Source organism: Helianthus annuus, chromosome 11 (genome assembly GCF_002127325.2).
Source record: "Helianthus annuus cultivar XRQ/B chromosome 11, HanXRQr2.0-SUNRISE, whole genome shotgun sequence".
Classification (NCBI taxonomy): Eukaryota; Viridiplantae; Streptophyta; class Magnoliopsida; order Asterales; family Asteraceae; genus Helianthus; species Helianthus annuus.
Genome location: NC_035443.2, coordinates 61,902,112 through 61,919,899, shown reverse-complemented (window position 1 = coordinate 61,919,899; position 17,788 = coordinate 61,902,112). Strand labels below are relative to the sequence as shown.

Sequence of the window (17,788 nt, the reverse complement as noted above, 5' to 3'; positions counted from 1 at the left end):
ACGCTGAGCATCGTTTCACCCGAGGGTGTGGGTAATACAGTGGTATATCATCATGTTTGAATCGGAGTCCCAGTTACACGCCGACGCAACACAAGAAAGTGACGACTTACGTAATGGAGTTACGAAGAAGAACAGCACGACACACAACCGGTGGTAGAAATCGTGGCCTTGGGATTCACTTGGAGGCATTACTTAGGCGGTACCGAACACGTTACTTAGACCGATCACAAGGGCCTCCCGTGTACCCTGACCACGAAAGAAGCTTTATCAGTTGATGAGAACACTGGATGGAACTTTTGGATGATTACGACCGTGAGACCTGAACGTGCACGACCTTGCAGTTCGCTATCCACTCTGACACACCTGACCAGACTCACCTTGTTCGAAGTGCAGACCTGTTGGAAGAGAATTCACAAGATGGGTTCATGCAAGGCATGGAGAAGCAACTATTGGCAGGGCGGACGACATTCGCTATCTCATGGAACAAATGTGGATCCCACTATACAGCAACCGTATGGAACTCATACTGAGCGAAGCACACCGACTCCGATGTTCCGGTAGTCTGGACTTGATAGGGGACATTAGGATTTTAAGTCTCGTATGAATAACCGGGCATGAAGGCCCCATAACACTACATATGAACGATGTTGGACATGTGCGAAAGTCAAGGTGGAACACCGGAAACCTACTTGTTTGACAGTAACCAGAAACACCCATATGGAAACGAGAACGAACACCATAAAATTGTCATCGGTTTACTTAAAACTCAGAACGGAACCGATATCACCTGGTGATCGTATATTGCCTCACGAAACCAGCACACTCTCTTACAATCAAGAAAACTAGCGAGTCTTCACAAGCTGTGGATGTTCTTCTGAGAGAGGCGGCCTCATGCACGAGGTGCCAACTTCTGTTACTTCTGATATTGGAGCTATACCTGATTTATGGCAGGCAATACACGATACCCTCGGCTTACGTCTAGGCATGGACGTTTCGCATCACCGTGGGGCAAACGATCAGAGTAAACGAACCATCCTTGCACACGAGGACATGCTGTGAGTAGTACTGGAAGGACGCTCATCTTTGGGTGGGTGATAACCTAATCACAGGTCCAGGACTTGAGCTCAAAACTCTTGAAGATTGATTAGATCGGAAATTGTTTGATGGCAACGCGTAGCTGCTAGGAAGACTGATAAGCTTAAGAAACTCTGGGAGTTTGTTGTGGACGAACATGTCATAATCGAAAGTATCACCTAGGAGGGTGCTGTACGTTATAGTAAACATGGTAATCTTAGCTTTCGACGCGTGGGAACATTCGAACTACTAGAATGCAACGGTGGCATGGCTCACAAACCCGGACTAATTGATGGAGTGGGATAACTGTTGTAATGGTATGTACGCCATGGATGTAAGACCGTGTTGTCTGATGAAACCCTTATGATACCCTTGTCGGAATCTGAAGTCATCAGAACAGTTGTATTTATCAGGGAACCTATCGAAAACACGGACTAAGGAGTCAAGGTTCGCTAGCATAAGTTGTAGGACAATTGTGTGGATTTGTTAAACTTCAATACGTGGACTGGAGTTTACATAGGAATGTAAGAATCTGTTGAAACTTTAATATCCTCAATGGTTCAAGAGGTTGAACCAACCATGGTTATCACTGGTGAATTTCGGGACGAAATTCCTCTTCAAGTTAGGGATGATGTAACACCTGAGGAAAATCCGCAGCAATCCTGAATTGCCACTTCACTCTCTCGTACTTACTTGTCAAATTTCGGGACGAAATTTCCTTCAAGTTGGGGATGATGTGACAACCCGAATTTCCGAGGACCCAAGATCCTTCGACTGGAGATCTTTCGACTGGAGTGCCAGTCTTTCGAATATCCTTCGACCTTAGGATATATGACCTTTCGAGATAAGACCTTTCGACCGAGTTCTAGTCTTTCGACCTGAGGCTTAATCCTTCGGCCCACTTGTTGTAAACTGAATCCTGGCCCAACTATTACACTTAAACATGATCACCGGCCCACTAATTGTTTGTTCGGCATTATAACTGGAAAGTGACATCCCTATATCACACAATATACTACATAGCAAACCCTACTTCTCATCTTCTACGTACGGCTGCAGACCCCCCCCCCATCTGCAATATCATCTTAATCGATCAAGACATCCAGTTAGTAAGTTCAATTCATGTTTGTTTAATGCTCAAACTGCTTGATTGTGATATGATGCATATGTAAATAATTATTAATCTTGTGAGATAAACTGTTATGCTAGTAATTCTTTGTTGATGTTTATGACTAGTGATGCATGATCGATGATGGATATACTTTGTTATGATCTGATTGGAACATGAACATGTGAGTTAATTCTAGGAAAGATAAGGTTGATCTCTAGGTAGTGATTAGGGTTATATGTGTACATGATAAACCGGTGATGCGAAACTAGACAGTTGCTCACGGTATCAAATTGATAATGTAGGATTCATGCTGAAGTGGTAATTATCATGTGCTGATTGACTGTTATTGTTGATTGATGGAACGATTATACGAAGTATTGAATGATTACGTATTACTGTTTTGGTAAACACATCGATGATTTGATGCAAGAGTCTTTGTGATGCTTGATCATGTAACTGTAAGCGATGATTAGGGCTGTGATAGGGTGTAACTGTTGATCGAATGATAATTGCTGAATCGTATGTTTAGGGTTCTTGGAACCGAAAGATAACTGTGTTTGTCGAAAACTAACTGTGTTTGTCGAGAGATGACTGTTGTTGTCGAAAGATAACTTGTGGTCGAAAGATAAGTGTAACTGAAAGATAAGGATTGTATCGAAAGATAACTGTGGTGAACCGAAAGATAACACTTTGCCGAAAGATACCTGTTGACCGAAAGATACTAAGGAGTTATGAACATACTTTGAATAATGGAATTTGTGCTTGGTTAATTGGTATGCCATGCTTAGTGATGGATGTTAACACTTGTATTCGTGTACACTAGCTGATGACTAAATGTGAAATGATACGTGTTGTGCTTGTATGCAACTGATTGTTATGTGTAACTGTCATAGGGCTTGGTAAATCACTGTTGTGAAACGAGTAAATAATTCTACCGAGCAAACCAAGGTGAGTTCACTACATTCGAGCATGCGTCCCAGTGGTTGGGGACAGTCAGTGGGTATCCCATGGGGGGGGGGACGAGTCTTTGGGTAAAAACGAGTATATTGGTTAATATTCTCACCTATCATCTTTTGTAAGTCCCTCATCGGGTATTAGTTAGTAGCGCTACTTAGGTTTGGCACCCTCACACCGCTCCTGTAGAGGACGGATGTGAACTAATGACCCAGTCTGGCCCAGTACTAGATAGGAGTACGTGGGAAGGGCAGTCGTGTATTTCAGGAGCCGTCATTGTTCGGAATCGAGATATTAACAATATTACTTGCATTGGTTATTGAACTGTTTTACATACAACGGGTAACAAACGTTTTCTAAAACTGTGAACTCGCCAGCTTTGTCTGATACACGTGTTACATGCTCGCAGGACGTTAGGCATCTTGGTATTGGGAAGCTTGCTATCTGGGAGTGCTGGAGTGGTCACGGATCGAGGCTCTTGGATTAAATTACATTTGATACATTGGTTTTAAGCGTTACTATGAAACAATTGCTAAACAACTTATTACATGCTTCCGCTACCCAACTTTTGAGAATTAATATTATCTTGATAACTTATTCTGGTAAAATAATGTCATGACTTATTTAAATAATTATCATTGGTTCAATGTGATTGGTGGCTCGAACTCTGATGCGTAACACGTCTCGCGGGGTTTCCGCAGGTGAAATTTTTGGGGGTGTTACATTATTGTTAATGCACTTTGGGTGATAAGTGCATGCCTTCGAGTTGTTAGGGTCTTTATTGTACATGTCTTGAAACTTAGTCCAAGGTTTATCCTTGGACAATTTGTCCAAGTTTTTTCTTGAAACTTATTCCAAGGTTTATCCTTGGACAATTTGTCCAAGTTTTTGTCTAGACTCTTGTCAGGGGTTTGTGCTTAGGCAAAAGTCCGAGTTTTTGTGTAGATTGTTTTGTCAGGGCTTCTAGTATGTCTTGGAGTCCGTGGTTTATCTTGTATGGTCTTTGGGCCCTTGTCTCCGAACAATGTGTTGTCCGGAGTTTGTCTTGTATATATACCTTTATGTGGAATAGACAAGACGTCGATTCTTTGTGAAATTCTGTGCACCTTTCTAATCCTAATTATTGTGTGTGTGTTTTGTCTGGCGGCTACTGTGTGTGACGTCATTCATCTTCCTCATCAAGAATACTCTGTGTATTCTTGATTTCTCTCACAAATCTTTGCATTCTAGTTTTTCATCTACAGTGGTTGATCATCAGGTGGATTCCGCACACCTGTTGGTTGCATTAGCTGAGTGAGATCTTGGATTAGGAGGCCTTACAAGTGGTATCAGAGCCGTGTGCTCATACTACTGTAGGTGTTTCTTAGTTTGAAGGTTTTTGTGAGAAAAGTTCAAAATTTGATAGGGTTTAGTGAGTGTTTATTGAGTTTTTGTGATTTATTCTTGATTCCTCATTCATTTCTAGTGATTTGGTGATGGATTTTGAGTAGTTTAGTGATTTTTAGTGTTGATCTTCATCTGGGTTTTACAGAGGTTTTGGTTTTTCTTCATACAGTGTGTTGAAGGTTGGAAAAGATTCCTAGTTTGATCTTTGGAAGGATTGTCGGCATTTTAAGTTTTGTGTTTGTGTTTCCGGGGTATTGAAGTCACACTGGGGAGATAGTCTGGAGACTGGTTACTGAAGCTTGTCCGAGTTTTACACTTCATTAATAGGTCCGAGTTTTGGAATCCCATTAGTTTAGGTGGTCCGAGTTTAAGCAAGTTCTAGCTAGTCCGAGGTTTAGAACTTGTTAAGTATTGAGTCCAAGGTATAACCTCCAAGGATTGAGTCCAAGGTTTAAGCTCCAAGGATTGAGTCCAAGGTTTAACCTCCAAGGATTGAGTCCAAGGTTTAAGCTCCAAGGATTGAGTCCAAGGTTTAAGCTCCAAGGATTGAGTCCAAGGTTTAACTTCCAAGGATTGAGTCCAAGGTTTAACTTCCAAGATTTAAGTTCCATGGTTTAAGTCCAAGTTTTACCTATAGTCTGAGTTTTATACCTTCAATACCTTGTCCGAGTTTAGCAGTCTAAAGTTCTTTGTCCGAGTTTTGTTTTTCTTTAGAAAGAGTCCGAGCTTAATTCCTAACAGTGTAGTGTCCAAGTTTTTTGTTTGTGTTCCTTTTCAGGTGGTGGTCTGGGTTCAACACTCTGATAATTTCTCTGACATTGCACTCCGTGTTTTCTCTCCGGGTTTGGACTTAGAAAACCTTCCCAGTGTCAGTTCTTGCTTGGAAACCTACTGTTAATTTCTGTTTAAACTCACTGTTTCTTTCATAGCTATCTCGAAATGGCAAACAACAATCTGACTGCAATGGTGCAAAACCTCAAGCACAATGCTGAGATAGGGAGTAACGACAAACCTCCTTTGTTGATAAACGAGCTTGATTTTCCTGAGCGGAAGGAGCGTTTCGAAAGGTATGTAAGAGCGAAAGACATCAAGATCTAGTTGTGCATCGTTAAAGGATGTGGAGCTACTCCAGTAAGAACGTTAACGATTGATACTTACCTGGCACTCACCGACGAGCAAAGAAAGTTTTATGATTGTGAAGAGAAAGCTATGTCAATGATTACGATGGCTATAACGCAATCTATACTTCATACTTTCCGTAAGAGAAGTAACTCGAAGGAGTTGTGGGATAGCATGATCGAGCGCTATGAGGGAAATGCAATGTACAAGAAACGACGTCTCGAACGATTGAAGACTCAATTCGTTGTGTCTAAAGCTTTAAGAAATGAATCATTCAATGATACGGTGAACCGATTTTATCATCTGTTGAGCGAACTTGATCGTAGTCAAGAGGGTATTTACACTGAATTTGAGAAAGTTGAGAAGTTTCTAAATTGCCTTCCCAGAGAATGGAATATGTACACTGCACTGATTAGAGAAGGTGTTCTCTACGAGGAGCTCTCATTGGAAGAAGCTGTACAAAAACTAAAGGGTTATGCTTGGAATATGGAAGATCAAGCATCAGATTTCGAGAAGATCCAACATCCTCAGTTATATAAAGCTTCAAAACCGACGGATAAGGGTAGTAATGGAGTAACCGGTGTTGCCCTATATTCAGAGAATGAAGTTCCTGCAAGTGAACACGCCTTTATAAACAACAATGTCAGTTCAAGTGGAACAACAAATTCCAACCAAGGAATGTACTCTTCTAATGGAGCTCAGAAATCTCAAGCAACAAAGTTGAACATTCCAAAGTTAGATGCAAGCTGCTTAAAGTTGATTGAAGAAAACATGAGCCTTTTGGCGTCCTTCATGACTGCCTACGAGAACTTCTGTCTTGGAAAGCTCGTTGAACCGTCAAGAATCTGTTCAAGGCTGCTAGACGTCCGGCGAGTCTTTGCATTTCTTTTATTGTTGCAGGTGATGGCATTAACTGGATGGCCTGCACTTTTTCCAGGTTTACTTTAAAACCATCCCTTGTTACTATGAAACCCAGAAATTTCCCTTCTTCCATTCCGAAGGAACATTTCGTTGGGTTGAGCTTTAAGTTTACGCTGCGCAAAGAATCGAACGTGCGTTGGATATTTGCGAGCATTGTATCTTCCTCGTGGCTCATGATGACGAGGTCATCCATGTATACCTCGACTGTCTTACCGATATCGCCTCTGAAGACCATGTCCATTAGGCGTTGGTACGTTGCGCCTGCGTTGCGCAAGCCAAAGGGCATTTTTGTGTAACAGAAGATGCCCTTGTCTGTGCGGAATGCGGTCTTGTCTTCGTCTTCTTTTTTCATTTGGACCTGATGATAACCTTTATAACAGTCAAGAAAGCACTTCCATCGAAATGATGCTAGATAGGCAACTTTTTTTGTCTATCTCAGGAAGCGCGTAGCAATCTTTTGGGCATGCTTTATTCAGGTCTTTGAAGTCGACGCACATTCTCCATCCGCCACTGTGTTTTTGGACCATTACTGGGTTGGCGACCCATGTATGGTATTGAACCTCACACAAGATTCCGGCATTAAGTAGCTTTGTCACTTGCTCGTCCATGGCTTTTGCTTTCTCATCACTGAAGCTGCGCCTCCCCTGTGCAACAGGTTCTGCTGAGGGTCGGATGTTCAGACAATGTTGTGCTATATCACGCGGAACCCCAGTCATGTCTGCTGGGCACCAGGCGAATATGTCTTTATTATTGGACAACAATTCTTTTAATTGAACTCGTGTTGCTGGGGAAATGGCGTGTCCTAATAGGATGGTCTGTTCTGGGTATTCACCGTTCAGAACCCATTTCTCCGGCTCATTTGATGCTGAGGGTTTGGCCAGTTTTGCTGGTGGCTCATCGTCCACGTACATGACCTCCTTACTTGAGTATAGAATTGCAACTCCAGTTTCTGTTGGAAATCCGCATGCAGCATGTGGAATAGAAGTGATCATGTTGAATTCTCTTTGTGACCTTCTTCCGAGCAATACATCATGGCGTGATGTTGCCGGCATGACCATGAAATTTACTGTCACTGTGCGCGAATGCTCGCCATCAGATAGAGTCACTGGGAATGCTATTTGCCCTAACGGGAATATGGCTTCATTACAAAATCCGGCGAGAGGGAAATCGACCGGCTCCAGACGTGCTTTGTCTTCCGGATCGAGTTGTTTGAAGCACTGCTCATATATGATATCCATCGAGCTTCCTGGATCTATAAACATATAGTTCGTTCGATAATGGCCGAAGATGCCAGTAATGATTACTGGTCGCTCTTCCTGAGGGCCTCCAGGAACAACATAGAAATGAGGGAACTGAATCGAAACGAGATAAAACTAAGAAGAACAGAGAAATCGGTGGGCGCCAATGAAGAAACACTAGATAATTGACCGGAATCCAATTATCTAGGGGGTTTAGATCTGCAAAAAAGGGGTTGTTCTCTCTCGTTTGATCCGATTGAGACTGATCTTCTTCTCCGGTAAACTCTGCACAACAAAACACCGTTAGCCTCGTCAAGGGGAGAAGAGGGGTTCTCTCCTTGACCCGACTCCGGCGTGAGAATAAGTATGTGTTTATGAAGAAGAAGAAGAAGTATTGACGAAGTGTGTGTAACTTGAATTTCATACATGAATTGTTCTCATATTTATAGCCGAGAGTTTTGGGTGGGAAAACTCGTTGGTGAAATACAGACGGAAGATGCTAACTCCGTAAGCGGTTATATTTCCTTCCGTTAAGCTTCTCGATCTGACGTAAGTGCACACGGATCGCGGTTTAGATCTATGGCTGGGGGTTTGCCACGTGGAAAGTGATCAAGTGGAGGTTTCTCTCCAATTTCATGCCATCATCGTGATTTCAGGGGTGCCTGAGGTGATGACACGTGTCCAGACGGTTGTAACCGTTTAGTGGTGCACGATTGGGTCCTTCTAGAAGGTTATTGCCATAATCCTGTGTAACTCTTTATCGTGTGGCACCAGTTGGGTAAATAATATCCAAGTCTAGACATCATTAGGCGGAAGTGTTTAACTTAGGACTTTCATCCTTTGTTTATGGAAGAAAATGCAAGGATTTATTATTTCCTTTTGGCGCGCAAGTGTTGTCTGTTGTCTGTTTCTTAAGCCTTTTTTGTAGGACCAGTGCGCAGCCGCGCAAGGTCAAAAGGGGCTGAAAGAAAAGGTTATGGTATGGTCCTAAGTACTTGTTACAAGGTTTTTGGGACCTCACCCCTTCACATCCGATGCTTACTTTTTTGCAGATCTTGAGAAAACTGAAACATGAAAATATTATTCAGATGCTAGATTCGTTTGAGAGTCCACAAGTGTTCTGTGTTGTTACTGAATTTGCTCAAGTGACTAGCTTTGTTCTCTTGAATCCCCTTTATACATATATTACAGTGTTGTAAGATTTTACTTCCTATTGATTGAATGCATTTTGATACAGGGTGAATTGTTTGAAATTCTTGAAGATGACCAATGCCTTCCTGAAGATGAAGTGCAGAAAATCGCAAAGCAATTGGTACTTTACTAACATAACTATTAATTTCATCCAAGTGTCACTGTTTTATAAATCGAGCATAACTTATGTGCACACAACTGGCTCTAAAAGCTCGAATTGTGTCCATTCATAATAGGACTTACACTTTTAATATTCTGCTTCGTATTTTTTTAGCTACGTTAAGTCTTCTACAGTTCATATGTTGCTGATATTTCTTTAACAAAACTGTATGATACCAACATTTTCTGATATTTTTTTGTGCTTTCTGAAAATATTCAGGTGAGTGCATTGCACTATTTGCATTCCAACCGTATAATTCATCGTGACATGAAGCCACAGAATATCCTGATTTGTGTAAGGGGTGTCGTTAAGGTTGGTTGGTTGGAAACTATGAACTACTTTGTTTGATATCACAAACTATACGAGTCATTATAATTAGTTATATATGTATCGAGATATTCATGTTTTCCTCTTTTTCTTATGAAACAGCTATGTGATTTTGGTTTTGCACGTGCTGTGTCACATAATACAGTTGTTTTACGGACTCATAAAGGTACAGTTATCGTCGTTACCATTATTTTATCAAAAACTTTTAAATACTGATTACATAATTATTCATTCTTTCTTTTTTAGACACTCCATTGTACATGGCCCCAGAACTTGTACGAGAGAAATCCTACGACCATAATGTTGATCTGTGGGCTCTTGGGGTTATTCTGTAAGTTATTTCATCTTGGAAAACTGTATAAGTTTTTTTTCCTAAAATGAAACCTTAGATGTAATGAACTTTGGTGTCTACTTTCTTTTCGTGTAAGTTATCCATGTAATATAATTGTGTTGAATTGAAACTATTTAATTTGAATGAATTTGATATATTTTCAAGTATGAATTATATGTTGGCCAACCTCCTTTTTTAGCTAAAACATTCATTACACTTATGAAACATATCACCAATGTATGAGCCCCTAAACTAAATTCAGTTGTTAAAACTCAATCTATTCTATTATTATATATAATAAATGAAAGAGGTTTGGGCCACGTGTCAGTAGATTAGGGCATCACTTTTTGCCTTTTCCCGCCCAACAATACCATCCCCTTTACTTCTCTCCTAAAAAACCCTAAATGTTCTCATTCTTCTCCTGTACTCCTCTTCTTTCTGGTTCTCTCTCACAAGATTCTTCATCCACAAACCCTAAATCTTCTAATCGGTATCCCAATCATTATTTTGTGTTTTTTTTTTGGGTTTAAATTGTTGAAACTTCGCTTCCTCTAACATCGAAGTCTCTCTTATCGAAGTCATCCCTTTGATTCGTTCCATCACCCAGCAGTTCTTACAGGAAGATGTTGAAGATGAACTTGATGAAGGCGACTCAAGGGTATTGGTTAAACCAGATCAATAACTAAAGACAATCAAATCAACAGGTTAGATGCGTTGAGTTTTCAAATTTTGGTAGATAATTGTAGGACCGGTTTTGACACCGTTCGATTGCGTAACGAACGTTCGACGTGCGGAATCCGTGAACGTGTGTGACCGAACACACAATAACGTACTAGAACCGTGAATCTATTGAAAGATATGACGTGTACGATACAAGAATCATGTAGAGAGAACTTTCTCTCTCTAGACTTTCTCTCCCTAATCTCTAAGCTCCTAGATCACAAATGAGAAAAAGTCTTAAACTTTAAACCTAAAGCTCCTATTTATAGGCCTTGGAATTAATGAGATTTCTCATTAATTACCAAAATGCCACCTTGCTACATCTATCTAAATATTACAATAAAAGCTTGATTTCTTCGGTTTCTCGCTACGGCTCGGATTGACGAAGGCGATAGACATTAATGCACTAACAATAATTCGTTTGTTTTAGAATTGTTTTAGCCTTTTAGGTTTTATTTTAACTTACGCTTTCTGATTTCGTTGTGGTTAAATATCAGGATTTATAGTTTGATTTCTCTGCATCAAGTTTACAGATCAGTTCATGTTTGTGATTCTCTTACTCGTGTAGTGATTTTGAAGTTCGAATTTGTAGATTTGTTCCTATCGTTTGATTTCTACATACACATTACTTCGTAATTTGTATTATAAGGTTTGAATTGTTTTATTTTGGTTCTGATGAATTTTGCTCGGTTTATGATGTGAGATGTTAGTGTTTCTGTAGTTTATTTGTGTGTGTGTGTGTGTGAAATGTTGGTGAATTTTGCTCGTGTCGGGAAATCACCAGCAACTTCTATTAAGGCGCATGAAACGGACGTCAATGTTATTTCTTGGAACAGGTTTGTAGCATCATCTATCTTTTATTTAATACTTTCATGAACATGTTAAGAGGGTTAATAATGTACTTATTTGTGTTGTTGGTTTGAATTAGGCTTGCAAGCTGTATGTTGGCATCTGGTGGCGATGACGGGGCGCTTTCTATTCGTGATGTTTGTGTCGGAAAGGCGGATTCGGCTCTGGATGCTTCTGTTGTTACTCTAGTTGCTCACTTAATGTTCATGAATCAAAAGTCAGGGCAAGTTCTTAGTGAAGTCAAATTGTTGCATGATATCTTTCAAAGAAGAAAAGCAACTTGCTGATCCTTTTGGCTGATAATTTTATTCTTTATGATGTAGATATGACAAATTGTTGAGCCTATAATCCTAATTATCTTTCAAAGAAGAAAAGCAACTTGTTGATCCTTTTTTAGTGCGTAAATTTTACACGCAAATATTCTCATTTGTTAACGTTCAGCTATTTAACAGGTATTCCTCTATGCCAATATGCACATACAGTCATACAACATCTTATTTATTTATTTATCAACTATACTTCACGATGCAGCTTACTTTTGAGGTGTGAATGTTGTTCGATTAGTAATAGTGAGTATGTGAAAGCTGGATTGGCTGAAATAGAACATTGATGTTACAATGCAACTGATGAGGTATTTTCGAGTGATCTTACATTTTTTTTCTTTATAATTTTTCTAAATAGAAGAACTGCAGTATGCAGGTTCAGCTTGGGATGAACTGGAGCATATAAGACAGGCTATTGGATTTCTGGTAATGTATCTTTATTCATCACATTCATTAAAGACTTAAATATATAAAAAGTTCTTTTTAAAAGAATCTGTAATCCCATTCAGGTTATGCATCAAAAACCCAAGAAAATATTGGATGAAATAAGTCATGATCTCTGTCCAGTGAGTGACATCTTTTGTTAGTATACAAGACAATGTAGTTTCTTCTATCGTCACATAATGCGGTGTTGTTCTACAGGTTCTTAGTCTGCACCAGTTGTATCGGATCAGTACAATGTATTGGGATGATAAGTATGGTACACAAAGTGTCTCCGCGGACGTAAGATTTTTTTTCCCAATATAGTTTCACAGTCTATTGATGGATCATTTTCTTAAAAAAGGTTATATTGGTTTCTTTGAAATAATAAGGTTATTATATGTGCCTTAAATGTCATCACAATCAGGTTATATCCGGCATGAAGGTGTTGATGACCGAAGAAAAAAAATGTCATGAGCAATTCCTTCCTATTGGATGAAGATTCTAGGTTAGTTGCGTTCTGCTATGTATTAGCCGTTAGTAATTATGCTCAATTTTTTACAAGATCTATCTTAATGGGAGTTAAGTTGTATGATGTTTTGTTCAACTTTTTATTATGAAGTATTCCATTTTCGGTTGATGATATATCAAAATCAATGGATCAAATAGAAATCTCAGACATCGAGCCGCCACCTTTAATTTGTGAAAACTTAGGATTTAGCTTTCTGCTTCCACGTATCGAGTTTGCCTGGCACTTACAAAGAACCTGGTGTGGGCTGGATGATGGGCTACTCGTTTTTGGTCTGCTTTATCGGTCTTGTCGTATTGATTCCACTTAGAAAGGTGTAACATCTGTCACACCCCCAAAATCCACCCGCGGAGTATTACCGCTTGGAGGCGTGACTGACCAGGATCAAGCCACCAATCATATAGAACAATGTAAATAGTAAAAGTAAATGTAATTTAACCAAACCAATCCATATGAAAGGTGTTCAAATCATAAGTATAAATTCAACGTTTAGCGGAAGCATATCAGTAAAAGCCTAACATGATTAAAGTATGTAATGTCATAATGTTTAATCAAAGCATTCACGATCCTTGTCCACAACGACCGCGCCTCCCAGTGCAAGCTCCATGTATACCTAACGACCTGCAAGGCATGTAACAGAGAGTCAACAACTAGTTGAGCGAGTTCATAGTAAGTAAGTTCGTAATAGCAAGTTTGTTTCGTGACATGTGGCTCTACTGGGCCGATAGTATGTTCTATTGGTGGGGGCTTCCCATAGTTGCATATACACTAGACTATTTGTAACCATAAGTGTTCTTCTTAACCCGAGAACAGTAGTACGTACAAGGTTTACGTAGGTTTTACGTAAGTGTCCTTCACAAACCGAGGACAGTGGTACGCGGGGGTTTACGTAGGTTTTACGTAAGTGCCTGTCACAACCCGAGGCAGTAGCGAGTATAAGTTTACGTAGGTTTTACGTAAGTGTCCTTCGCAACCTGAGGACAGTGATGAGTACAAGTATATGTAGGTTTTACGTATGTATCCTTCGCATCCGAGGACGATGGTAGATAGTTTAGTAATAGTGTAAGTACAATCCCATTCTTTCAATCCCATTCCCTACCCACCGGGAATCCCATGCCTTGGTAAGAGTGTGAACTCACCTTGGTTTGCTCGGTTTGTTAGTGCTTCTAGTGTAAATAAATGATTAGGTCCGTTACACACGACCTAGGGTACATTGCACATAAACTCGATGTAAGTGTTTATATTCAATTAGGGTTTACAAGTCCTTTGTATCCAAACAACTGTGTTCCGTGTGCTAATTGTTTACCGATTGACATGCCAAAGATTGCACGGTAACGTACCGTAACATACAGCACATACAGTAAGTAGCATACAGTAACATACATACAATGGTGGCAGGATAAGTAACATACAGTAACATACATACAGTGGTGGCAGGATAAGTGTTTTTAGTTCAACATTTACTTGATTCTGTTAACAACTCAACAAACTCTGACTATATAAACATTAACAAAGCTCAGACTACACATCACTTATAAAGTTCGAACCATGTATAACTTATGAAGTTTGGACCTTGTATATCTTATAAAGTTCGGACAACCCTCCCCTTATAAAAACTCGGACCCCCTTAATACACTTACAAAATTCGGACCCCTTTCAAGCCTTGCCAAAAATTCAGACCTTTATATCAAGCATAAGGTCGGACATGTATTACCTATAAAATTCGGACCAACCTCCCCCTCTTAAAACTCGGACCTTGTTATTACTTTACAAAAAATTCGGACAAGCATCAACCATAAACTCGGACAAGAAATCATGTTAAAACTCGGACCTAATATCCTTCCTTAATCTAAAATTCGGACCATTCATGATAACAAAATAATTCAGACCATATAACAAACAAAAGTCGGACCTCATGAGAAATCATCAAAACTCGGGCCAAACATCAATCATGCGAACATTCAAATGCAATGTAACAGTTACGTTTTACGATCAAGAAACCCTAATTTCATACATTGTCCAGTGCTGTAATCCAATTAACAATCAACAGTCCTAACATATCATGCATCTCATTGTCAGGCAAGTGATTACACAACTAATCATAATCATTTCACGATAATCAGAATTGACCAATAAATACAGAATCATTATATGTAGAACTAGGGTTTTGCATGAATCACATAATCAAGGATTAACAACATGAAATCATTAAACGTTTACCTTAGATTGATTCTAGATGAGGAGAGATCAAAAGTGATGCAAGAGAACTTGTGTAGCCAAGAATGATAACCAAGAATGATGAGAAGAATGGTTGTAGAGAGGATGAATTGAAACGCCGTATGATTGAAATTGGTGAGAATGATTAGGGTTAAGGGGTTTTGTTTTATTTTTACTATTAACACTAAACACCCTTAAGTATTATCTATTACATACTACAAGCACAAGACATACAATTTACAGTTTAATCACCAAGTTCATGTATTTGTCAAATCATTCGTGAAATAACACATAACCATGCAACAATCACAATACACTTTATCAAATCAAAACGTATACAGTTACAAAGCAAACAAATTGTGTAAGTAAGCAACTAGACAAACAGTCAATGTGCAATAAATGCGAAAGTGGAATCTCGGAAACTCGAGCTGTCACATTATCCCCAACTTGAAAGAAATTTCGTCCCGAAATTTAGCATGCGGTTACTGAGGAAGCTAGTTAAGTTGTATCGTTTACTGGTTTTTCTGGGGTGTCACATCATCCCCCCGTTGATTTGGAATTTCGTCCCGAAATTCTGTAGTAGCTTCGGCCTCAGTAGTAGTTTCATTGTTCTGAAATAACTGGGGATATTTGAGTTCCATTTGGTCTTCTCGTTCCCAGGTATACTCTGGGCCACGACGGGAGTTCCAACGAACTCGTACAAGGGGTATTCTGGTGTTCTTGAGGACCTTAACATCCCGGTCCGTGATTTCAACAGGTTCCTCGACGAAATGCAACTGTTCGTCGATAGTGAGCTCCTTCAAAGGAACTATGAGGGTCTCATCTGACAAACACTTCTTCAGATTCGACACGTGGAAAACGTTATGAACTGCACCGAGTTCTGCTGGTAGGTTCAGTTTGTAGGCCACTTTGCCTATTCTTTCGATGATTTCGAACGGTCCAACATACCGCGGATTGAGCTTGCCCTATTTACCAAAACGAACTACACCCTTCCAGGGTGAGACTTTGAGTAGCACTCGATCCCCAACTTGGAACTTGAGTGGTTTCCTGCGCTTATCAGCGTAACTTTTCTGACGGTCGCGAGCTGCCGCCATGCATTGTCGTATCTGTGCAATCCGTTCAGTAGCATCAACTACCATTTCTGGACCTGTGATTTGACTATCCCCCACCTCTGCCCAACAGAGAGGTGATCGGCATTTACGTCCGTACAATGCCTCGAATGGAGTGGCTTGTATGCTGGTGTGGTAACTGTTATTGTACGAAAACTCCACTAAAGGGAGGTGTTTTCCCAGCTGTTGCCGAAATCGATAACACACGCCCGAAGCATATCTTCTAAAGTCTGGATAGTGTGTTCAGACTGTCCATCTGTCTGAGGGTGGTAAGCTGTGCTCATGTCTTATCGAGAGCCAAAATATTTGTGCATTGCTTGCCATAGTTCTGAAGTGAACCGTGCATCACGATCTGAGATAATAGAGATTGGCACTCCATGCCTCGAAACAACTTCTTTCAAGTAGACGTCTGCTAAGGTAGAGAACTTATCCGTTTCTTTGATTGCCAAGAAATGAGCAGACTTTGTGAGTCGATCTACGATCACCCAAATAGTATCATTCCCACGCTGGGATCTAGGCAGGCCAGTAACAAAATCCATGGAAATTTCTTCCCATTTCCACTGTGGTATCTTGGGTTGCTGAAGTAGGCCTGAGGGTTTCTGGTACTCCGTCTTGACCCTCGCACAGGTCAAACACTTGCCAACGTAAGTTGCTATGTGGGCCTTCATGCTAGGCCACCATTACGTAGTTCTAAGATCGTGGTACATTTTGTCCGAAGCTGGATGTACCGAGTAGCGAGACTTGTGAGCTTCATCCATTACCAGCTCGCGTAAGTTGCCATAATGTGGAACCCAAATGCGTCCTGTTACATAGTAGGCGCCGTCTTCCCTTTGTTCTAAGCGTTGCCTTGAGCCGCGTAGGGCTTCAGCCCTGACGTTTTCTGGTTTCAATGCTTCTACCTGAGCATCTCGTATCTGTGCAGGAAGACTAGACTGAATAGTAAGCTGTAGTGCTCGCACGCGCCTAGGTAAAGTATCTTTTCCACTGAGAGCGTCAGCCACAACATTGGCTTTGCCTGGATGGTACTTGATGGCACATTCGTAATCGTTCAGTAGTTCAACCCATCGACGTTGCCGCATGTTCAATTCCTTCTACTTAAAAATATGCTCGAGACTCCTGTGATCGGTGTAGATAGTGCACTTGGTACCGTACAGGTAGTGTCGCCATATCTTAAGCGCGAAAACAACAGCTCCCAGCTCTAAATCGTGCGTAGTATAGTTCTGTTCGTGAACTTTAAGTTGCCGCGAAGCGTAGGCAATGACTTTATCCCTTTGCATCAATACACAACCAAGACCTTGAATCGACGCGTCGCAATAGACCACAAAATCATCTGTGCCCTCTGGCAATAAGAGAATAGGTGCGCTGCATAGCCTATCCTTTAGGTACTGAAAAGCCGTTTCTTGTGTATTACCCCAACGATAGGTAACACCTTTCTGTGTCAGTAGAGTAAGCGGCTGCGCGATCTTTGATAAGTCTTTGATGAATCGTCTGTAATAGCCCGCCAAACCCAAGAATTGGCGTATTTCCATTGGTGTACGCTGTGCAGGCCAGTTCCTGATCGAATCTACCTTGGATGGATCAACATGAATCCCATCCTTGTTTACCACATGGCCCAAAAAGTGAACTTCACGAAGCGAGAAGTCGCATTTTGAAAACTTAGCGTACAGTTGTTCCTTTTGAAGAAGTTCCAAGATAAGACGTAGATGCTGCTCGTGCTCCTCCTGACTCTTGGAGTAGATCAAGATGTAGTCGATGAAAACAATCACAAACTTGTCTAGGTAAGGCTTGCACCCTCTGTTCATAAGATCC

At 40.6% G+C, this 17,788-nt stretch overlaps 1 protein-coding gene and 1 pseudogene across 1 annotated transcript; both read left to right on the top strand.

Moving 5' to 3' along the window:
* Positions 1–7,842: 7,842 nt before the first annotated feature.
* LOC110900683 (serine/threonine-protein kinase TIO) lies at positions 7,843–9,816 on the top strand. Its single transcript, XM_022147556.1, has 7 exons — positions 7,843–7,959; positions 8,732–8,782; positions 8,892–8,948; positions 9,041–9,115; positions 9,374–9,466; positions 9,584–9,647; positions 9,728–9,816. Exons 1-7 carry the CDS (start codon positions 7,843–7,845, stop codon positions 9,814–9,816), a joined length of 546 nt encoding a protein of 181 aa, XP_022003248.1.
* Positions 9,817–11,587: 1,771 nt separating this feature from the next.
* On the top strand, positions 11,588–12,963 carry LOC110900684 (annotated as a pseudogene).
* The last annotated feature ends 4,825 nt before the right edge of the window (positions 12,964–17,788 follow it).

Excerpts from the sequence above, each read along its gene's own strand:
- LOC110900683 (XM_022147556.1), top strand. The coding sequence starts at position 7,843 with ATGGCCGAAGATGCCAGTAATGATTACTGGTCGCTCTTCCTGAGGGCC. Across the intron at positions 7,960-8,731 it reads TAAGAAGAACAGAGAAATCG|GACCAGTGCGCAGCCGCGCA; the intron begins GTGGGCGCCAAT and ends CCTTTTTTGTAG. Across the intron at positions 9,467-9,583 it reads GTGTAAGGGGTGTCGTTAAG|CTATGTGATTTTGGTTTTGC; the intron begins GTTGGTTGGTTG and ends CTTATGAAACAG.